We start from the raw sequence: 22,882 nt of genomic DNA, 5'->3' as shown, positions 1-22,882 counted from the left end.
ACTGGAATCTATTGCCTAACCCAATTAAGTTAAGAGTTTAGGCTTTAACGTGAACGATGTATGCCATTGAACGCAGCAGGCCGACGTATGCTGCATTTAAGACCGCTGTGTGAGTCTCTCTGTGTGTAATGGTACATTTGAACGCCCCATCTCTTTCAAAATCTAAATTAGAAATGAATTTAAATCTGTAACAATAAAAAAAAAAAGAACATGTAATTAAAAGGATTTTCGCGTCTGCGCAGTTGTGTTCAGTGAACTAGTTAGTCAGTCCGAGCCAATAAGTGCTGACGGTACCCGATGGCTAATTGGAAATTGCTGCGTTTGGAAAACATAATCATCAGGGCACATCATGGCTGCAGACGCCCCTCCCTCGTTATTAATAATAAAAAAGAAACTGAATCCGAGGCTCCGATGTTTAATTTATTATTATGTAAGCTATTTGAAGGGTGATTGTATGGTAATTGCTCATTAGTCTTGTATATTTATCGTTGCACCTTATGTCGAGGCCAAGGGAATTGTGTAGGGTTCATTCTCTCGTTTCAAGGATCAATTTCAGAGGCAATTTGTGAAACAGGACAGATCAAGTTAGTCCTGACGTGGGTTTGTGGCAGGGCCGGCCTACAGGTGCCGCCTCAGAAGCATTTCGTTTACCCTGACGAGATGCTCTTTGAAATTAAAGGAGATCATTTAAAAAAATTAAAAAAATAACGGCCCGTCCAGAGCTCCCTCCACAGACAACATGTTGACAAACTATCCAGAGCCATCCTTTCAAAAGCCACTTCTCCCAACTGAAGAGATTCCAGCTCGATCAATTATTGACTTTCAGCACTAATACGAAGCCTGTCTCCCGCCTGTTCCCTCCCTCCGCCACTATTCACATTAGTGGTGTCAGCGGACGTAATTATACCTACTAATTGCAGATTAGAGGTTTTGGGTCAGTGGGGTCACTTGATAGGGCCGACTACTCTTTTCAATGACGGATAATCATTTCACGTTGCAGACTAAATGTTTAATACAGCGGGGCTTAGGTCCAGAATGTCCAGTCTGGCTCGGCCGTGAACATTTAAGGAATAATCAAACTGTTCGGGAGCTGTGATGATTCATGGAGAGTTTGGCCCCTGGACGGAGCGGAGCAGCTTAAGTTTAGATAAGCGGGTCACCAAAGGGCCCCACAGCTGGCCCTTAACACGCAGCACGAGCGTCTGCAAGAGGGATGTGATATGCGAGGGCCCACTTGACATCATAATACACACACACACTGTTTGAATTCTGCCCGAACCAATTATATTCGTGTGACCTTAGACTCACATTGCGCTTGATCGTCATTTAATAAATGCCAAGATCTGAAAATAAAGGCGCCTTGAATTTTCTAACACGCAAAAAAATGTATCTAAATATTGGCCAAGCTCTATGGTTTGCAACTTACATGCGCAATCAAATTTCCACCCCAATCATTTTGGATCATTTTGACCGAGACTGCAGACTGCTTTAGAGAAAAGCGCATATTTATTTCTAAAATGCCTAACGACAACTTTAATTATTATTTTTTTCTTATTAATTTTTTTTTTTGACGGGTGCCTTGAATATAAGGAGTCATTTGCAATTTCATTCAGCATCTTAGAATATAAAGACAGTCGACCAGGAGCTCTTCGTTTGGTAAATGTGGGTTTTAAATTGTGGAGCTTAACCTGCTTAATTCTCATGTCCGCAAAGATGAATGATTTCATTTCTTTCCATAAACAGAGCTACCGCTTAAATTAAAAAATAAAGAGAAAGAGAGAGAGAGAGAGAGAGAGATATTTCCAGGTTAAAATCAAACGCGTTTAAATTAGTCAGATTGTGCCAGGCTCTAATGAGAAGCCTGTCCTGTCTCCTGTGTGTCCATACAGGCGCACAGAGGGTGGGGGACTGCGCCAAATTTGTTTGCGGCGGATCAAGGCTCACCGCCTCCACTGCACTTTCTTTATCTTAATTCCAACTTGAAAAGATATAATTATCTAGTTTGAACAGGACTGCTATCAAATCCTTCTTTAGAGGCAGGGTAGGGAAAGGCTCGAGTGGATTGTGAAGCTCTGAGCCGCTCGGTGTTGCCCGAGATAGGAGTAATGAAGTTGTGGAGTCCGGAGATACAAAGGGCATTAACCTCATTAGCATGAAACCTTTTCTTCTAACTATTGTGGGACCCTTTCAGTCCTCTAATCCCCCCTATTTCAAAGCTGGGTTTGTAATAAAGCTTTTAGGGGTTTTTTTCAAAGCTAATGGTATTCTCTAAAGATTTTTATTGCTGTTATAATCTATGGGCCGATTAAGAATTCCCTATATGCCCCCCCCAACCCAACCCAACCCAAACCACAAAAACAGCTCTTTTTAGTTTATGAAACAATTAAACAAACACATGCACCTCGCACCAGAAAACACTGAAGTTGGGCTTGTTATGTATTCACGAGAAGAAGAAGAAAAAAAAAATCATAATCCAGTCTTCTTCTTTTTTTTTTTCTTTTTCTTTTCTTTTTTTTAAACAAACTGACTGTTCATTGTTTTGCTGTTGGTTTGTTTGTGTGTAAACAGGGAATCATTTCCTGCTGTAAATAGCATCTTTTTAGTTTAGCCTGCAGGCTCCTCAAGAAGTCCTGTAATGTTCCCGTTCAGTCCAAAGCAGCAGCTTGCAGCACGATGGAGCCCACAGGACAAGATTTTAAACAAAGATCCCATTTTGCGGCACATTGCAACCTTCCCTTATCGCGTCGTGAGGGGTAGTCAGATTGTACTAAATTATGTCCAACCAAGCCCCCTTGGATCCGTGGATTAAGAGATTAAAGTGGACCACTGGGCAATGCATCCCCTTTCCCCCTCATATTACTCGCATGATAATTGCCTAAACTGATTTGCACTTTCACAAAAGCTTGTAGGGACTCTTTGTAGCCGGAGCGGAGCAGACGCTGCAGCCCCTCAAAAATAAAACTAATGCCGTCTATGTCAGACTGAGAAACAAATGCAGGGCTGAGGACAACAAATGACAGGCTGCAGCGTTTCTCTCTGAAACTCCAGTGCCCCAACGCCACATCAGCAAACCTCACTGAACACTCCGTCCGAACGACTCTGATTGATGGCACAAAGCAACAATAAAGCTTCATTTAATCAGAGGCCTCCATTCGGCTGCTCTGTATAATCAAAAGCTTATACTTTTACTGCGCGCAACATATTGATAAAACTTTATTGACAAAATATTGACAATTACATACTTCTTGGAAGTATACTTTGTGTTAAAATTGTAGCAAACTTAACACAAACACAAAAATTATTTACATTCTGTAAAAGAGGGTTTAACAGAAACATTAACTTTTAGCATTTCTGTACATGGAATACGCTCAGTGCTTGAAGTTTGTGTTTTTTTTTTTCCTCTCAATTCTTGCATTTAGTCCTTCGTGGCAACTTTCACTGGAGGGTTAAGTCCTGACAGAAGGCTGCGTGGGGCCACAGCGACACATTGGTAAAGCTTTAGGTTAGAGGAATGTCCTGATACCTTTCCTTTACGGACTTCATCTGTGGTCTGATTCACTTTTTAGAAAGGTTTTTTTTTTTTTAAATCGAAATGAAATGTTTTGTTCTCTTTTCTTTAAAAAAAAAACACTATAACGCAGCACCGCTACTTCATATGTTTTCACAATCACTTTTACACGAGAATCATTAATTAAAGACTGCACACTTTGTAAAAAGGAAGAAGCACGACATCTCTCAGTTTGAAAAGTTAAAAACAAAATTGAAATTTTTTTTTTCTTGGTTTGAGAAAACTTGTCAAATTAAAACAACTACCAGGGGAGAAAAAAAAAAACTATACCATGCAATTCAAGTTTTACAAAAGCAGTTTGGTGTTTTGGTATCTTGAGTGGAAACGGTTGGGGTTTTTTTCTTTTGTTTTGTTTTTTAAAAAAAAACAAACAAAAAAAACCTTCTGAAGTGCAAACGTCCAATATGAATTGGAGAAAAAAAAATAGGTGGCGGTAGATGGGAGATTGTAGTGGTGGTGGTTGGTGCGTGGAAGGGTTCAGGTAGGTGGACTGAGACACTGTCAGTCACAGTTTCCTGGGTCATTTGGATTGACAGACCCACATGGTGACAGCAGTGCCACCAGTCGGGTTTCTCTCCCCCTCAGCTGCCGATCTCCGGAGATCTGAAATGTGACATTGGCTTTTAACCCTCTCACTGTCTCTACACGGCATCCTTTATCCATGTCCTCCTTCACTCAGACGCTTATATAGTCTTTTTTTTTTTTTTTTAATCGTCCGAAGTGACATCAATTTCCTCCGGGCTCGACTGTTTAGTCGCCAGTCTCCACCGGTTTATGTGATGCGATCCTTTCTTCTTCTGCTGAGACTCGGAGCCCTCCTCCTCTAACTTCTGCCGCTTGAACTTCGTCCTCCGGTTCTGAAACCACACTTTTACCTGGAGGGGGAAAACAAGAGAAAGACAACAGCAAACCTGGATCAGTGTCTGGTCCGCGATTGGTCAGTGCGTAAAAGCTGCCGTAAAAGGGACACACTGTTTGGATAGCAGGGCTCAATACAAGCAGGCAGCGGGGCAGTGGAAATAAAAAAGTAAACTGTGACCTGCAGTTGGTGATCATAGAGCAAACAACCGCCACAATAAACAAAGATCAATTATATTCCCAGGAAAGCATGAATCAATGTCCTTGATCAATGACACAATCATATAATTACAATTGTTACTCCAATATAGGCTATAATATTAATTTAACTCAGCCTATAAGTCAACTCTGTTTTCAAAATAAAACGATGCAAGTTGTCCATTACATCCCACAATATGCCCCTAAAATTAAAAATGGAAATAAAGTAAATGCAAAGAGCTGGAATAAACAGAAAGTGTGTTTTATTCAGAGGCTCCCAAACAGTTGATGTCTGGAAGAACTTTTGACGCTTCATCTAAAGTAGGTCAGAGCATTTTTTTCCCCTCCTAACTATGAATATTTCCAAGCCAACATGTGAATGTAAAAAGAAATAAAGGAATCACATACATGTCGCATATTTCACATATATTTCCATACTGCTCGACATCGACTCAGCTCTGTTAAACGGTGCCGTGGGGGAATTAACAACAATCTAAATCGATAAATTGGCTGTTCCTGCTGTTCTGCAGGACCTTTTAGCGCTTAAATGGCAACCGAGGTGCATTTAATAAGCCTTCAGTGGGCTAATTGAAGTAGGTGATGGTTCATTTCTCCCTTCAGTTCCTCCAAAAGGCCCCGCCGTTCAAAGGAGACACAGCGGACAAAAGACAGCGGCTGATGGGCTCAAACAGCATCTTAAATATGGCAGGGGGAATTCACTGAGCCCGCCTCGCTCTTTGTATCGCCTATCCCATAAAATGGTTAACTGGTTAATTTGCCCTCCATTTTGAAAGGCAACATTCTCCCCCCAAAACAAAGTAATTCAACCCTTCCTAAAATGAGGTTAGGCCTATACAATGACAGTGGATTTGATCCAACAGAAAGCCTCTGTCTTCGACTGACAGCATGCATTTATGGACGCTGGTGTGTAGAAACAATTTGGTAGCTGATTCATTAGAATGATTGTTTTGCTAACTATATGTCTCTTCTTTATTGTCTCGCGTTAACATACATTCATTTTTTTAGCGGCCTGATTTTAAAACGCTCCTAGATGCACGTGCCAGGAAAAAAACAAAGCTATCCCATATAGTCCACTACATCAGCCAGCACGTGAGAAATATCTCTTTAGAATAACAATAAAAAGAACTGTAAAGTGCAGGTAGGTCTGCCCTAATAGCCGGAACATAACACACACGCACACACACAAAGCAGCAGTAGCCTGTATACACTTCAAAATAAAATGAAATGTCCAGGTGAAAGAAAGACGGGATGTGAATTTTAATGTCGAGGAAAATATTGCGTTTCTTACCTGAGTTTCTGTGAGGCTAAGGCTGTGGGCGAGCTGCTTTCTTTCTGCTCCCACCACGTAATGGTTTTTCTCAAATGCGTGTTCGAGCCGCAGGAGTTGCGAAGGTGAAAAAGCTGTCCGGATTCTTTTGGGCTTTCTGGCCAGCGCGTTGTGCAAAAGGAAGCTCTCTGGACTCGTTTCATTACCTGGAAACGAGCAGAAAACGAGGGTCCGTCATCACCTTTTATTTTATTTTATTTTATTTTCTAAGACATGAACATTTCTATAACAAACAGCCTTCGCACTGCTATGAAACAATAGTCTACTGAGGGTAGACTGGACATTCAGCATGATAATAATGTCTGAGGAGAAGTCAATGAAAGAAGATCACTTATCGAAAATTTCATTTAAATGATTGCTTATTGTCGACTTTCTTTATCTAACATTTATGAGACAACCGCATGAAGGAAAGAAGGGAACAACACGAAGCAGAGATATAATCCCGGGCATAATTAAATTAGCTCAAAAACAGCCTTTGTAAACAAAATCACAGGTAAAATGGAAGCAGCATGACGACGTTTGAATAAACAGCTGCCAAACACCACTTTAGAAATTAATTTCAAAATAAATTCCTATAAAATATGATAATTTGGCTTTAATTTGTCAGAAAAAAACCAAATAATCACAAGTATAAATACCATAAAATGAGCAACCAAGAGCAAAAATAATAAACGATTTTTTTTAGAGTCTAAACATCCCGCAGGCCAAGTCATCTTAAAATTACAGTGATCCGAAATTTCACTAATGTCAGCCTTAGAAAATTAGCAATAGGCTAGTTAATAACCATCTAAATTGTTTTATTTTTTTTCTTTTAAAAACAAAAATGTATCTTTACATAAATGTATCGTCACATTTAAAATGTGAACGAAGTCTTAGCATAAACTGCAGAGCAGCGAGATGCATTAGTTTCGTTTTTACGCATGGACACAGATCACTATGCTATAGCCTATATAACCTGCAGCACCAACAGCGTACAAACATGTCAAAATTTCAAGTGCTCTTTTTCCCTGAACAGACGCTCCAAGCAGCAGACACCTACAGACGCCAAGGCGACAATTTTTTATTTTATTTTTTTCTCAAGATTTTTTTTGTCTTTCTTCTAAATGAAGAAATTCATTACTGGGTCATTTTTTTTGGAGCGAAATAATCCTTTAATTAAGTGGCTGTTTTGGCCTGAGAATTGGAGGTGATAGGCTTTAAACCTGCTACAGCTTCACAGATTTCTAATTCCATCTACATCCTGCTCTTTGTGGGATAGTGATGGAGAGAGAAAACCCACCAACCACTCTGCAGCCGCTCGGCACGTTTCGTGCGTAAAAAATGAGCCAAACCAAGCACTTTGATAACTTACCTTGAAATCTGTGACCCAAGTACCTATATCTGTGTAATAACCAGGGGTAGAACGTTGAGGGGTCCCTTTGCTGGCTGGCAAAAAGAGGGTGCGGACTGTGTGAGGATGAAAGCGGGTGAGCGGCCAGAGCGTGCGGCGGTGCCACAGGATGCACCGGGACGGCGGAGTTTTGCTGATGAGAGACCGCCTCGGCAAACACCAAGTCCGGGTTAGAGTAGACGCCCCTGCCGCCGGAGTGAAAGCCGTTGAGAAAGGGGTTCATCTGGCCGGAGTTTGCATAGCTGAGAGCCGCTGGCCTGATGGGCTCCTCGGAGCGGGACGCCGGTACAGGATTATCCTTCGCCACTAAAGATTCTATAGTAAAACACCTCTTGGGTGTAGGCTGAAACATGGTCTGATAGTCCAGATTCCCCAGTTTAAGTTAAAGTTGTCGTAGGCGCTCTCGCTTAAAAAATACTCCACACCCAAGAAAGGGGGAAAGTTTCTGCGCAGTAAATAAGTTGGGAAAAGGCGGCAGTGTCGAGAAAGCCAAAATAAAAAGTGCTCGGCTACTCCCAGACTAATCCATGGACGTGATCGTTTTCCTCGCCGGGTTCGTGCGGGCAGATTTGTTAGTTCATGAGCCTAATTAGCGCTGCAGTCCCATAAACAGCTTCCTCTGAAGGCTGTAATGGCATGGTGATTGGTCGCTGCCGCTGCTGCTCGCCTTAAGGTGGAGATGGGGAAGACGCTTAAAAAGTGCGTCAATGGGAAGCAGGGGCGCGGAGAGGCGGACTCGAACGCGCAACACGGAACGGATTCGTCCAGAGAGGAGCCCCCCACCCCCACCCCCACCCGCGCGCGCGCACACGCACACACGCTTATATCTCCAGGACATTTAACACACTCATCTGAACCAGTAGAAAAGCTCAAGGTGGCCTGCTTATTTGCATGTAAGGTCTACGGCAGGTTCAAACTGATTTTTTTAGGGTGGGTGTGTGTGTAAGTAGCCTCCTAGCGAGTGATTCTTTTTAATTATGCACAACAATGTTGCGCAAACATCAAATCAGCTCCATTAAAGTCCTATTTTCGATCATATTTAGCATGAGCCTAATTGGCTATCACCCGGCCTTCATTTATTTCTCAATTTTGTTCTTGTTTTTGCTTTTCTAACTGGGCTTATGTAGAGAAATTGTTCTTGCTTCGTCCCTGCTCGTTTCCATTTTTCTTCCGATTCTATGAGGATAAGTTTCCAGTTGTTCTGCTGGATGGGATGTCTGGGAGACACAAACAAGCTTTAGAGCTTTTTGTCAGCTATGCGGGACACTGCGTGAAGACTGACAGGAGTGTTCAAAAAAAAAAAAAAAAAATTCAATAACGCCTTCCCGCTGATGAGTAGCGGCGTGTCGGTGTTACTCAGCGCAAAGGCTCAGGTGTTACCTGTGACTGCAGGCTGTGGCCCCCTGCGTGAGTGCGCTGCAGCCAGGGCCGCGCACCGAGGGCCTTCAGGAAGACGTGATCCACACGAATAGCACGCGGAGTCACAGTCATGAGCCTGTCAGAAATGAACAGATGCAGCCCTGGAACTGAGCAATGCTGTATAGCGTTTTAAAAATAATTTTAATACATTTTTATTTCTATTTTTTTGTTTGTTTGCATGTTTTGTTTTGTTTTGATGGAAATGTTGGTGAGATCAGATGTTAGAAAATTGAACTTGCCTTTTAAGATAGAAAGAAAGGCTTGAATGGTAAAAAATATGTGTTGAATTCTTCTTCTTCTTATTATTATTGTTGTTGTTGTTGATGTCACCGCTAACTGCTGGTCTAGGCTGTATACTTATCACTCCCACACGAAGCGTATGGTCTGCCTGAGGTTTTATTTGTGCGGGTAGGTTAAGGGTCTCTGTGGAATAAAATACAAACTACAGAGCTGTCAGAACACCAACAGCTGCTCTGCCCATAACACGCCTGATTTGACATCTTAAAAATGTCTGAATCCAGATTACATTGTTATTATCAACACTTCAACACTTCTGGGGATGTTGTCGGACGGTGGAAGGAATACTTTGAGGATCTCCTCAATCCCGCTGTCACGTCTTCCGAAGAGGAAGCGGAGGCTGGGGACCCGGAGGCGGACTCATCCATCACCCTGGCCGAAGTCACTGAGGTTGTTGGCAAGCTCCTTGGTGGCAAGGCTTCGGGGGTGGATGAGATCCGTCCTGAGTATCTTAAGTCTCTGGATGTTGTGGGACTGTCTTGGCTGACACGTCTCTGCAACATCGCGTGGCGGTCTGGGACAGTGCCTCTGGACTGGCAGACCGGGGTGGTGGTCCCTCTGTATAAGAAGGGGACCGGAGGGTGTGTTCCAATCACAGAGGATCACACTTCTCAGCCTCCCGGTAAGGTCTATTCCAGGGTACTGGAGAGGAGAATTCGTCCGATAGTCGAACCTCGGATTCAGGAGGAGCAGAGTGGTTTTCGTCCCGGTCGTGGAACACTGGACCAGCTCTATACTCTCCATCGGGTGCTCGAGGGTTCATGGGAGTTTGCCCAACCAGTCCACATGTGCTTTGTGGATCTGGAGAAGGCATTCGACCGTGTGCCCCGGGCGCTTTGTGGGGAGTGCTCTGGGAGTATGGGGTCCGGGGCCCTTTGCTAAGGGCTGTCCGGTCCCTGTATAACCGGAGCAGGAGCTGTGTTCGCATTGCCGGCAGTAAGTCAGACCTGTTCCCGGTACATGTTGGACTCCGCCAGGGCTGCCCTTTGTCACCGGTTCTGTTCATAATTTATATGGACAGAATTTCTAGGCGCAGTCAGGGGCCGGAGGGTGTCCGGTTTGGGAACCACAGGATCTCATCTCTGCTGTTTGCAGATGATGTCGTTCTGATGGCTTCTTCAGGCCGGGACCTGCAGCATGCACTGGGACGGTTTGCAGCCGAGTGTGAAGCAGCTGGGATGAGAATCAGCTCTTCCAAATCTGAGGCCATGGTTCTTGACCGGAAAAAGATGGTTTGCTCTCTTCGCGTGGGTGGGGAGTCCTTGCCCCAAGTGGAGGAGTTTAAGTATCTTGGGGTCTTGTTCACGAGTGAGGGACGGATGGAGCGTGAGATTGACAGGCGGATCGGTGCAGCGTCTGCAGTGATGCGGGCGCTGTATCGGACCGTTGTGGTAAAGAAGGAGCTGAGTCGAAAGACAAAGCTCTCGATTTATCGGTCAATCCACGCTCCTGCCCTCACCTATGGTCATGAGCTTTGGGTAGTGACCGAAAGGACAAGATCGCGGATACAAGCGGCCGAAATGGGCTTCCTCCGCCGAGTGGCTGGGCGCTCCCTTAGAGATAGGGTGAGGAGCTCAGTCACACGGGGAGCTCGAGTAGAGCCGCTGCTCCTCCACGTCGAGAGGAGCCAGCTGAGGTGGCTAGGGCATCTGATCCGGATGCCTCCTGGACGCCTCCCTCGGGAGGTGTTCTGGGCATGTCCCACCGGGAGGCGGCCCCGGGGAAGACCCAGGACACGCTGGAGGGACTATGTCTCTCGGCTGGCCTGGGAACGCCTCGGGATCCCCCCGGAGGAGCTGGAGGAAGTGTCTGGGGCGAAGGAAGTCTGGGAGTCCCTGCTTAGACTGCTGCCCCCGCGACCCGGCCCCGGATAAGCGGAAGAAGATGGATGGATGGATGGATGGATTATCAACACTGTGTGGAATCATTGGGAGTTGGATGTTTTAGATTTTTTTATTTGAAGTCGCTTAGTCAGTTCATTAAGGTATAGCCTTTTACTTTGTAATATTACCTAAAACATATCTGTCAACGTCTTAACCATGAAACACATTATTATTATTATCATTATTGCCATCATTATTGTTATTATCATTATCATTATTATTATCATTATTATATTAGTAGGCCTACATCGTAGCTATAAATCGGGTCACCACAGCCAAATTCAAAGCCATTTGTTGTTACGGAACGAGCATATTTTTTTAAGGAAAAGTTCAACATGGTTGAGTTTTTGCATTTTTTTGTTAACAACTGTAACAGCATGTTAGTGGTTTTCTAACTGACTGCATGCTGACCGCCGCCTGCATGTTTATGTTTTCCTGAGTTTTAGACCGAGTTAACTGCAGATCATGGCCATGAACCAACACACCTCTTCTGCTTTCACACGGGGGAAGCGTGTCCATCCCCTCCACGGTGCTTTACCGACCTCTAGTGGTTACATAACGGTAGTGTGGTAAAATGGTACCGAAACGGGGGTCTGAAAGCAGACACAAAATGAAGAATAGTTTAGTTTCAACGGCGTTGCACTATGTGGAAGTTAGGGCAGTTAGAGCTGATACTCTAACTGCTGGGATCAAACATAGCTCTCTAAGCACCTTCGGTGTACACAGGCTACCAATACAGTTTCCCATCAAGGTGTGTTTCCACAGCTTAGTTTGTCAGAGTAACATGGACTAATATGGTTCCTGGAAGATTTCAGCAGAATCAACTATTCTGATATCTTAAGTCAAATCGTGGCCCTTAAAACAGAGAAGTGACTGATTATAATGTCTCAACACAGGTTTCATGTATCAGTTTTTTCTTCTCATATAATGTCTACTTTCTACTTAAGTTTGTACTTAATTTCTCTCATCTCAGCTGTATTACAGTGTATTATTTTTTGATTTGCACATCTCTTATTTCTTACTAGAAATAATTGTCTCGTTGCAGACTATTCTATTAGTACTTCTATTCCTGTGTGCATTGACGTGATAGTGAGCAGCTGTAACGAAAGAGTTTCTCCTCTGGGATCAATAAAGTATTTATTTTGATTCTAGAGGCAACATTCATAATTCTCTCACACATACAAAAAAAAAAAAAGATTTGAGGAAAGCCAGAAAAATTGTACAATTTTGTTTAGCTGAAAAATCATGCTCCGACCCCCAGCTTGGGAGCCACTGTCTTTAGTGAGTTAGTTTTGTACACCAGACTTAAACTGATAAGTGTGCTGCAATCTTTAATGGTGACATAGCATTTGAGACGAAATTAACAAGTTTGTGAGCAAACATTTTTATTAATAAAGGCTTTATCTGTACACATGCAACCTGGTTTGATACCGTAGATTGCAGCAAGATAGAACCACACACTGGATATCAAGCAAGACCAATTGAATACTCTAAGCATGCACATCAAAATGTAAATTCCACTAGTTCTTTAACTGGTTAAGAAGCATCTGCAACGTTAGATGAAGAGCAGAGATCACTGAAGCACATGACAAAGTCCTAGTCATTGCCAATAAAGGAGTTGTGGATCTGTGCCATAATATAACATCTATGCAAAGGTTAATTATTTCAAAGAGGCAGTTGGTGATACACTGAGTTTGATTTGATAGTTGGAGCAGGTACATTGGTTTTAGGTTTAGTCAGTTTCACTTCATGTAAGGTAATAACACTCCTAACCACTAGGGGCAGTCATGTTTACATTGGTGGTTTGCATGAGGCCTAAGTGCACACACAGTCATTGGTTGATGGTATTTTGGGTGGTGAGGAACCTCTGGTTCAAAACCGCTGGAAATCAAAATAAAGATGAAAGAGAAAAAATCCCCAGGAAAACTACGGTCTACAAATATTTAATTCAAAAGATTTAACGCACATGAGTATCAGAAGCTTGCAGCCGTTAATTCACAACTGTGGCTAACTGGCTGATAGGATACTGAATATTATTTCTTTGAAAACCAATTCATCATTAATTGAGCCAATTGGATGCAGAGGTTGTTGCTCAGCGGCGGACAGTGGTCCAGCCATCATCATCTGTCTCGTTCTTGGTGCGACGAGGGTTTTCTTTGTCAGTACGCCAAGCCTTTTCTCCATCTGCATCACGCTCCCTGTCCCTCTCTCTGGGACGGTCCCTGTCTGGCTCCTCCTGCTTATCATCGCCTCCACGACGCCATGTACCCCCTGAGGAAACAACGATGCTCATTATGTTCAAGCAGGAACATGTTGATTTTACAAGTAGAACTCTAGTTCAGAAGTTTATATATTTTGCCGACACCTGCTGTTGCAGTAATTAAGCAGGTAATCAGCGACCTCTGCTGGCAGAACACAGCACCATTATGTAGTGTACCCAACTGTTTTGTCAGAAGATGGTGGTTAATAGAATTCACACCCACTTCGAAGTAATTTTGTTCTATTTTCACTTTATCACACATTTTAATGTAAAACTGTAATATATCCCACGATTAACCACCGATACGCATGTAATTTTTATGTCATTGCTAAATCATACTCTGCTTACTATCATCAAGTTCTCTGGGAGGTCCCCTGTGTTCACGATCATCTCGGCGGTCTCTATCACGGCGGTCAACGCGGCGATCATCGCGGTCAGCGTCGTCTTTGCGAGACTCTCTCCAGCTGCTTGCTTCCTCTGTGCCTGCTCTCCTCCAGCCACTCTCCTCTCTGAATACAGTGACACAGATGAACATAACTGACAACTCAAAAAAGGTAACTGATATCCTTTGCATTTATTACAACAAAAATAAATCTACACTCTTGGCATAGGTCTATCAGGCCCACCTCTGTGGACGACGGTCTCTGAAGCTGTCGCGGGATCTTTCCTCTCTTTCAGCATCATCTCCGTCATCTTGGGCGTCACCACGGGGAGGACCCCAGCTCTCCTCTCGGGCTTTCTCCCTCTCACGCCAACCACCTGCAACAGAAGCATTTGCTCATCATCCTGCTAGAAATTGCATTCAAACACAGAGCTGCGGAGCAGTCTGAATAAACCACTCTTCATGTAGATTATAAGACAGCTTCTTTCACTTATTAGCAGCTAAATGGCTACAGGCTTACCAGGTCTGCCCAGGGGCTTCCAGGGTTTGGCGTCATCACCACCACGACGTGGCCCATCATCCATGCCTCTCCTTCCACCTCTGTCATCATCTCCTCCTCTTCTGGGGCCCCAGTCCTCATCAGCCCCACGCCTGGGACCTCTGGATTCATCCATGCCTCTGCGGGGACCTCTGTCCTCGTCAAAGCCACGCCTGGGTCCGCGGTCATCATCAAAGCCACGCCTCGGGCCACGGTCATCATCTCCACCCCTCCTTGGGCCGCGGTCATCATCAAAGCCTCTACGCGGACCACGGTCATCGTCCATCCCTCTGCGTGGAGGACGGTCATCATCACCGCCACGACGTGGGCCTCGATCATCATCAAAGCCCCGACGGGGTCCCCTGTCATCTCCGCCCCTGCGAAGACCTTCTCCTCGCCTGAAGGGGACCTCTCTCTCCTCTCTGTCATCATCACGGCCCTCCTGTCTCCAGTCCCTAGAGGGAGCACAGGTAATGTTAGAGCAGCCCCTCGTGGTTTAATGGGGTTAACAGTAAAAAAGTAGGATTAAGTTGAGTTACCAACATACCTGTCAGGCACAGAACGACGCCACTCTGAATCACCTCCATCAGTGCGCCTCCTCCATCCTCCCTCCTCCTTCTCCTTCTCCTTCTCGCCCCAATCCTGTATAAGCAAAACATATTGATCAAGACACATTGTGCCATTACATCAGGTTCCCTCAAAGGTCTGTAGAATTTGTCCCTACACGACACTGCAATGTAATATCAATTATGACCATAAATACGCTAAATGTTTTGGCCTGTAGTCCATTACTCTGCAATCGGTCTTTGAACTTCTGTGACAATATATTTGGGCTCCCTCCCATCACACCTTCATATTATATGTTATTAAATGTATCACAATATTTTATGACAAACTATTGTGATAAATTGTCTTGCATTATGTTACTGATAGATAGGCACCTTTAACTTAGTATAATAATATTTATACACAGGTGTGTCCTTAACTCTAAACATTTGAACTCTGTTCTGCTATTTCTTAACAGCCAACCACCATTTACATTTTTTTTCCAATTCTAGGCACCGCAACATCACAATTATCCTGGGTATTAATATAATATTGTATGAATTACCTTTAATTCCCACCCATTCATATTTGCATGACACTTGAACTGACTGTGAGACCCAATAAGTGTAGGCTCTGACCATAAGTTTAAAAAAATAAAAATAAAAAGCTAATTTGTACCTTGGCTTTCTCCTCCGGGGGGCCCCTTCTCTCCTCCTCACGACGACGTTCTCGCTCCTCGATCTCCTGCTGACGAGCACGCTGCTTCCGTTCCTGCTCCTCGAGCTTGCGCAGACGCTCCTGGTACTCCCTTTCCTCCTCCTCTCGCTGCTCTTGTTCCAGGCGTTCACGCTCCTCACGCTCTGAAACAAAAGCAGGAAATTAACATGAGGCGTGTTCAAACTACAGTAACTGACAGAATAAGAGCTACCATATTGTATTCTGAGAAAAACAAATCAGGTTGTGGCACACTTGGAGCAGCTGCCACGATTAGAAAAGTACCAAGGATTAAAGTGGAAAAAAATTTCCAGACTGAAACTTTGTCACATCCAATTTCACATGCCGTGCAAAAGTCACCCAGCCAAATGAAAATGTAGTGCCTCAACAACTCAGTTCCTCCCTGTAGTACTAATGTTCCTCAAAACAACCACTTTAACCCCTATAGCCAACATTTCCTCCATTTTCTTCCTGGTGATAACTGTCAGTTTTCTGTGGCATATCAAAAGGTCTGTGTGTCCCAATGCGCATGTGCAAATAGAAATGAATTACCTTTCTTGAGCTGCTCCTCGTGGATACGCTGTGCCTCTTCCTCTTTCTGACGGTAGTAGGCATTACGCCTGTCCTCTTTGCGCTGCTTCTTCCTTTCTTCCAGACGCTTCTTCCTCTCCTCCACTAAGCGCTCCTCGAAAGTTTTCAGTTTTTCCTTCAAAGACAGAATAGAGAAATTGAAACCACTGCTTCAGTCATACAGTTGTCTCATTATATTCTGCCACTCTGTCCCAGAAACAGTAAGAGCTGTGTGTGATCATTACCGCAGTACCAAAAGGGGGGCGCGCTTAAAGGCAGAATATGTAGGATTTTCCTGAAAAACAATGTATAGATTCATACAAAAATAATCCTTCTCAAATCATCACTTATGACCCAATAGAAGTGTGTGTCGGTGTCTGTATCTGCAGAGACGCTGCCCTCTGCCTGATTTTTCTTAGTTTCTTCTTAGTTTGCTGTGTTCGGGACATTTCAGGGCGTCACTTTGGTCAGTGGTGTGTAGCTCCCAGCCAATAACAGCACGCAGGCTGTGAGGTCAGGACTATAAAAACGTAGAGACCTCGCTGTCTCTGTTCTTTCTGTTTGACCGAGGGGCTGAGCTACACTCACGCAGTGCAGTCCTACAGTACAATGCACTTCACTGCAGAATTTTGACGTGTAAATATGGTAAAGTTAAGGCAACTAAAACCGCTAGGTTAAGGTTAGAGAAAGAATGTGGTTATGGTAAATAGTTAATATACTGTAAATGCTAATTGCCAGTCTGACATGATGTCATCTTACCTCATAAATGAAGCTACGGGCAGCGGTTATTTTGGACAAGAAGTTTTCTTTGTCCTCCATCATCCTGGACATGCGCTTCTTGTGCTCCAAAGCCTTCTCCCGTTCAACTTTCATGTTACTGATCTACAACAACAAAAAACAAGCAGATTCTTACATTCTAGATACATACATCAAGGAAATACACCCAGGTGAGAATGTAATTTTTTTTAAATTTTTATTTTATTATTATTATTTGTTTTATACATACCCTCTCCTCCTCCTGGAGCTCCCATAGTTCCATATCCTTGATACGCTGCTCCTCATAAGCTTTTTTGATAAGAGGAATCTCCTCGAGACGTTTTGCCCTCTCAAAGTAGTCAATCTGGAAACAAAGAAAAATGAGTGCCCAATTCACATCTATATATTCACATCTCATCTTTATGTGACTAATATTTTCACTGATGTATCACTCCGTTACCTTCTTCTCCTGGTTCTTCAGACGCTCCTGAAGTTCCTTCTTCTCCTTCTCCAACTGCTCCACCTGTTTGGCCATGATGAAGTCAGGATCCAGCTCCTCAAGGTCCTGTAAAACAGATTTGTTAATCGAACCTTTTACCTTTATACAATGGCCCATTTCTAAGTTCAAGTTCAACCTAATGAATGAAGTTGGTTATTATGGCTACCTCAATATCAATATCCTTGAATGCCTTGGCTCCAAGTTCAGTCTTCTTGATCTGCTCCAGTCGTTCACGGACTGTCTTCTTCTTGATCTGCTCATGCTCCTGCATGATGCGCTCCTTCTCCCTCTCTTTGGCCTCCTGGCGCAGACGCTCCTCCTCAGCCTTGCGAACCTTCTGCATCTCAGCTTCCCGCTGCTCCAGCTCCTCCTTCTCACGCTGAATGTTCAGGCTCTCCAGTCGCTCCTTGCGCTCTTCAATGGTCTGTCTACGAGCCAGGATACGCTGGTGATCTTTGCGGGCATTTTTCAGATAGGCAGCGATGGCCTGCTGGTTCTGCTCCTCACGCTCTTGCTGAGAAGGGACAAAAACATCAAAATGCAGTTTAGAGTTGAAGAATAAAGCAGAGTGTATCCTGCCAAAAGAGATTAATCATGGCTTAGACCTTAATATTGCATGAAGATGCCCGTACAGTATGTGTCTGCTAGTATTGTGTATGTAAAAGGCTAATGTTAGTCACTGATCAGGTGGCTCCGGTCACTGTGTGTCTATATATGAGAGCTCAGTAAGAGGGTGAACTCACCAGGATGGAGGCAGGCTTGATGATGTAGATGGCCTTGGCCAAAGAAGCAGACATGGCAGTCAGCTGGTTCCTTATCTGCTCTGAGGGCATGTTCTGCAGGAACGGACCAACAGGGGCGTCCTCTTTAGTCGAATAGTTCAGGTCAGAGCCAAAGCTCAGAGTTCGAGAGGAGTGGTCTATACGGACCTACAGGAGAAAAGGAAATGTTAGATAAGTTTTGTAAAACAGTACGATAAACAAACACTCTAAAGTCCTAACACGTGTCCTCATGACTGTAATAACATTTGTGATGGTTTATCAATAGTTTTAGCATCCAAAATGCACAATCTCTCCTGATCTTGACCTTACCTGCAGATCACAGTGCCGGGCAGCATCCACAATGGAGCGCTCTAGCTGGAAGGCGTCCACAAATGGAACCAGGGAGGCCAGACGGGTGAACTCAATGCTTTGATAGATCTGTGCAACCTAATATAATGGACACAGAATGAGAGAGAGATTTCTACCACTACAGTATAGATCTGATTTAGGAGAGCATTCCAGGGGAATGAAAAAGATCGTGGACAATTACCTGTTGAAGAAGCCTCAGGATGGTATTACTCTGCAGGTGAGGGACATACTGCTGCAGATCAGCCTCCTTCTCAGCCTGGTCTCTCACCCAGCTCAACACCTAGTGGGAGAGTAATTTTGTTACCATACTCTGGGATAAGAAATGACTAGCTATGATACATTTAATTAATTAAATTAATATAAACTGCAACTAAAAAGCTACACAGATGGATGGTATATTTTCCTTATTATCAAATTGGTTGCCGCCAGATTATTTACCTTGGTCACTCTTCCACTCAGCTTCAGAGGATGAAAGTCTACTTCAAGCCAGTTGTAAAGTTCTTTTACTTCAGGTACAACATACTGCAGCAAGTTAAATCTCACCTAGAATGCAAACATTAAAACATAAATTTGTCAAAACATCTTCAAGCAAATATTTATTACAGTTTTACAAGATCAGGTTAAAAGCTAGTTCTAACTAATTTTCCTTAAAAAGAACATGAGACTTCTCACAAAAGCAAACAATCAAAAGTTTTTTTTGTACTTAAAAAAAGTATTCAGGGGCACTGTTGAAACCTAAAACACTTAATAAAGCTCCTTTCTTATGCACATAATGTACCATGTCATTGATGAGACTCTGCCGGGTTGGTGGAGACTGCAGGCCCAGGAGGGTGGCCAGCCTGCGGTGTTTTTCCACAATGATGCCATCCATGTCCAGCAGCCGAGCAATGTCAGTGCGCTCGGGGGTGATGGGAATAGACAGTGTGGCCAGGAGGACTCTGGTGGACATCCTGAAGATCAGAAGTAAGCGTTATTAACCATTTGGTCTCTAACAGAGTAAAACGTGTGCACTTATTTACAGATAATGAATAAGATACCTCTGCATCTCATCTTGGGTCAGATTCTTACGCATCTCCCTTGAGAGGTGATAAAGTCTGTGGAGAGTGCAGGCGTGGAAGAGAGCATTTCCAGATTTCCAGAACACAGTAGACACCTTGTTGTAGTAGTTGGCCATAAGCTGGGGTTTGGGAGGCTTCTTGGAAAGAGCAAACAGGCCATGGATGTCCTCAACAGCTTTGAATGCTTCCTGGAAAAACAGAACAACACTACATCTGTAACAATATCGTCTTCATTTGTGTCACATATTTAATTACACTAAAGGACACTGGGAGGACATTAAAGAGCTACACAGGTGTTTAGTTCTTCTATAAGTCATACACTATATATTGTTCATTACTGTTGACTACTTTGTAAAGCATTTCTGAACATGTTTTATACATTTAAGTTTTTTGTAAGTACACTGAAACATGCATGCATGCTGATATGGTCCTTTGAGAGATGCAGTGTTAGGTGGACAGACCTGCCAGAGCTCCATGCTTATGGCGCTGTCCAGCTGCACCAGACGTGTCTCCAGGTGCATAGACTGGCTTTCAGGGTTGTTCAGGTTGATGGCAGTGCTCTGGTTGTGGTGGCGCTGGATCTGACCCAGATGCATACGCAGGTTGTCACACAGCTTGCGAAATTCTGCTTTACGAGTGTACTGAAGGCAGAACTTGAATGCTGCAGAAAAGATGACCAGATATTATTTACAGCATTTAGTATGTAACATTCAAAATGTCATTTAAGGCTGAATTTGTGTTTATGCGTATTTTTATTCTGTATGACATTACTTTAATGATGCTATACAATGGTATAAGCTGATCAAAATTAGGTAAAGACAAAAGTAGGGCTGTAACTAACAATTATTTTCATCATTGATTAATCTGCAGATCATTTTCACAATTAATCTAAAGTCTATAAAATGTCAAAAAATTGTGAAAAATGCTCATCACAATTTCCCAGAGCCCAAAGTGACGTCTTCAAATAGCTTCTTTTGTCCAACCAACAGTCCAAAGCCCAAAGACTCATCATTTACTATCATAAATGACAAAGAAAAGCAGCAAATTCTTACATTTAAGAAGCTGCAACCAGCAAATGTTTGACATTTTTGCTTGAAAAATGACTGAAACGATTCATCTATTATCAAAATAGTTAATAGCAATTAATTTTCTTTCGCCCGGCTAATCGATTAATCGACTAATCGTTGCAGCTCTAGATAAAAGTGTGTGTCACTACCTTGCTGGGCAATGTCATGGTACAGGCGCTCCACCTTGGAGTTGTTTCGCAGCAGGTCCAGGCACTGGCGGTAGGACTCCCACAGGAACTTCACCCAGGGAGTGAGCAGCAAGCGATCAGTACGATCCTGAGTGTCCTCTCCACTCACAGCGCTCAGGAGCACACTAAAATCACAACAAGCTCAATGTCAATAATCCATCTTAAATTTATCAAGCACATGCTAATTACCTTATTACCATCAGCATCAGTATACTATATAAACACAATCATCTAACTACATTAAGACATCAATTTCAATTCTGCATCAAGTTAAAGGAAACAACATATATGGAGACACTCTTTATGGATAAAAATGTTTTGCAGACATAATTTCTGCATCCAACATTTGAGCAACCTCACTTTTCAGGAGTCTGGATGTTGTCCAGATCCTCAATGTCCAGGACCATCTGCTGGGACTCCTCCTTGGCTGTCTCAGTCTTCTCCTCCGCCAGCTTCAGGTAAGCTCTAACAACATCCTCCAGAGATTTGATATTCACCTGAAAGCAGAGACAAACATTACACTTTGACTCCAAAAAGACTCTGGTGTAAACAACTACCTGATCTGTGCAAACATCACAGATTCCTCCTCACACACCTGCTGGCAGATGTTCTTGTACTGGTAGAGACCCTCCTTGGCCAGGTGGCTCTTGCGGAGATCCACGCAGAGCTCCAGGTACTTGAGCATGATGGGCTCGTGGATCTTCTGCCATGTTCGATGTTTCTTGCTCTTGATGACATCGTACAAAACATCCAAGGCTGGCTGCTTCTTGCCAACCTCGAGAAACTCTGTGTAAACACATCGAAAAATAGATTAATGTAAGCTCCTTCACAGGTCAATAGCAAAAGCATACAGACACCACAAAACCTTAGCATCTCGCACCAACCCCACAATACATTAAAATACCATGGTTAGTTAAAACTGCCTGACATTGTCAGGCCCATGATGCTTGGTGAACGTGACATTAGCATTAACGTTTCCTTAAAGCTGACGTTACAAGAGAAAACACAATTTGACAATAGCTGACAGGCATTGTCAATAACGTTACAAAGCTGTCACGAGTGTTAACGATTATCTAATAGGCGCCTAAGCTACATTTCTAAAACATCACTGATTTTGTATGAGTCAGTACCACAAAAATGGCCTAGCCGAATAGCTCAATACTAAGGGAGTTGTGAGAAAGCGATATGGCTCCCCCGCCATTCCAGCTAGTATTAGCAGTTAGCCCGGTTAACAACGCCGCAGCATTAGCAAAGAGGTAGCCGAAGGCTAAAGTCCGCTAACGTTAGCTAGTTAGCACGAATGTCTGACATCTGTGAATCATGAAGCTGTTATTTCTACTCACCGTTCGCTCGTTTGAGAGCATTCTCTGGCCTTTGAAAATACGCCGGCATGTTGGTGGCGTTCTAGTGAAACTCAAAATTGGCTGACTTGAGTAAATTTTGACAAATTTCACCAGTCCATCAACGCCACGCACTCACCCGCTACAACGGTGCTGGCTGAGAAAGGAAGAACCTCGTGAGCGGCCTAGCTAGGGTTGCCAGGTGCGTCATGCGTTAACCCACTATCACAGTGTGTAAGCCATCAGTAGACGGTGAAGTGAAAAACTGACAGCAAAGAAATTCAGTTCTGTCTCAACCATAAAATTACTTAAAAAAACATTGCAAAGGTTAATGTATCCGTATTTATGGTTTCAATGTAGTTATTTTTTATTTATGATAAAAGCTTGATATGAATATTTGTAAATTTGTTTGCTCATCACTTTTTTGTGGGTGATTCTGTATGTGTTTGTGCAAACATCTAAATTATCATTAATAAGCCTATATTACTTTGAAATATTTGATACAGATACAATGATTTTGGCACATCTTTTACGATACATAGTTGCACACTTTTATACCCAACAACAGCCACTAACAGCATCTGTATGAGTTAATATGTTGGAGAATCCTGAATTTGTTCTCTTGATCTATGTGCTTCCTGTATTTGACCTATTATTATTAATTGTGCTGCCACATACTATCTGTAACTCACTGATGTCACTGGGTGTCAATTAAAAAGTATCATATAAATAAAGTGTGTGGAATCTAAGATATTGAGAACTGTTCTGAATATCCCAATCCTATAGGATTTATTTTGAATAAATATTTGAATATATATTCCTACTGCAGCATTATAGAATGGATAACAGTGTCAAAAACCTACAAACGGGGGG

The 22,882-nt window shown here is 43.2% G+C and overlaps 2 protein-coding genes across 2 annotated transcripts; both read right to left on the bottom strand.

Moving 5' to 3' along the window:
• Positions 1 to 3,200: 3,200 nt before the first annotated feature.
• emx2 (empty spiracles homeobox 2) lies at positions 3,201 to 8,075 on the bottom strand. The gene is made up of 3 exons (XM_044215273.1): positions 7,324 to 8,075; positions 5,934 to 6,118; positions 3,201 to 4,443 (listed from the first exon to the last, which is right to left on the bottom strand). The coding sequence occupies exons 1-3, from the start codon at positions 7,712 to 7,714 to the stop codon at positions 4,276 to 4,278; spliced, it is 744 nt and encodes a 247-aa protein (XP_044071208.1). The 5' UTR covers positions 7,715 to 8,075; the 3' UTR covers positions 3,201 to 4,275.
• Positions 8,076 to 12,329: 4,254 nt separating this feature from the next.
• eif3s10 (eukaryotic translation initiation factor 3, subunit 10 (theta)) lies at positions 12,330 to 22,199 on the bottom strand. The gene is made up of 22 exons (XM_044215272.1): positions 22,013 to 22,199; positions 21,265 to 21,455; positions 21,030 to 21,166; positions 20,631 to 20,794; positions 19,876 to 20,075; positions 19,394 to 19,602; positions 19,135 to 19,306; positions 18,795 to 18,899; positions 18,538 to 18,636; positions 18,318 to 18,434; positions 17,970 to 18,155; positions 17,393 to 17,740; positions 17,188 to 17,292; positions 16,978 to 17,091; positions 16,731 to 16,853; positions 15,954 to 16,107; positions 15,366 to 15,547; positions 14,689 to 14,783; positions 14,124 to 14,596; positions 13,848 to 13,980; positions 13,570 to 13,730; positions 12,330 to 13,232 (listed from the first exon to the last, which is right to left on the bottom strand). The coding sequence occupies exons 1-22, from the start codon at positions 22,059 to 22,061 to the stop codon at positions 13,054 to 13,056; spliced, it is 3,696 nt and encodes a 1,231-aa protein (XP_044071207.1). The 5' UTR covers positions 22,062 to 22,199; the 3' UTR covers positions 12,330 to 13,053.
• Positions 22,200 to 22,882: the final 683 nt, after the last annotated feature.

This window comes from Siniperca chuatsi, linkage group LG11 (genome assembly GCF_020085105.1).
Source record: "Siniperca chuatsi isolate FFG_IHB_CAS linkage group LG11, ASM2008510v1, whole genome shotgun sequence".
NCBI lineage: Eukaryota > Metazoa > Chordata > Actinopteri > Centrarchiformes > Sinipercidae > Siniperca > Siniperca chuatsi.
The sequence above is the reverse complement of the archived record's forward strand: the minus strand, read 5'-3'. Positions and strand labels throughout refer to the sequence as shown.

Coding starts and splice junctions, on each gene's coding strand:
- emx2 (XM_044215273.1), bottom strand. CDS start 7,714: ATGTTTCAGCCTACACCCAAGAGGTGTTTTACTATAGAATCTTTAGTG. Junction 6,119..7,323: donor CTTGGGTCACAGATTTCAAG/GTAAGTTATCAA, acceptor GCTCGTTTCCAG/GTAATGAAACGAGTCCAGAG. Junction 4,444..5,933: donor TTAGCCTCACAGAAACTCAG/GTAAGAAACGCA, acceptor TTCCCCCTCCAG/GTAAAAGTGTGGTTTCAGAA.
- eif3s10 (XM_044215272.1), bottom strand. CDS start 22,061: ATGCCGGCGTATTTTCAAAGGCCAGAGAATGCTCTCAAACGAGCGAAC. Junction 18,900..19,134: donor AGAGTCTCATCAATGACATG/GTACATTATGTG, acceptor TTTGCATTCTAG/GTGAGATTTAACTTGCTGCA. Junction 18,637..18,794: donor TGAGTGGAAGAGTGACCAAG/GTAAATAATCTG, acceptor CTCTCCCACTAG/GTGTTGAGCTGGGTGAGAGA.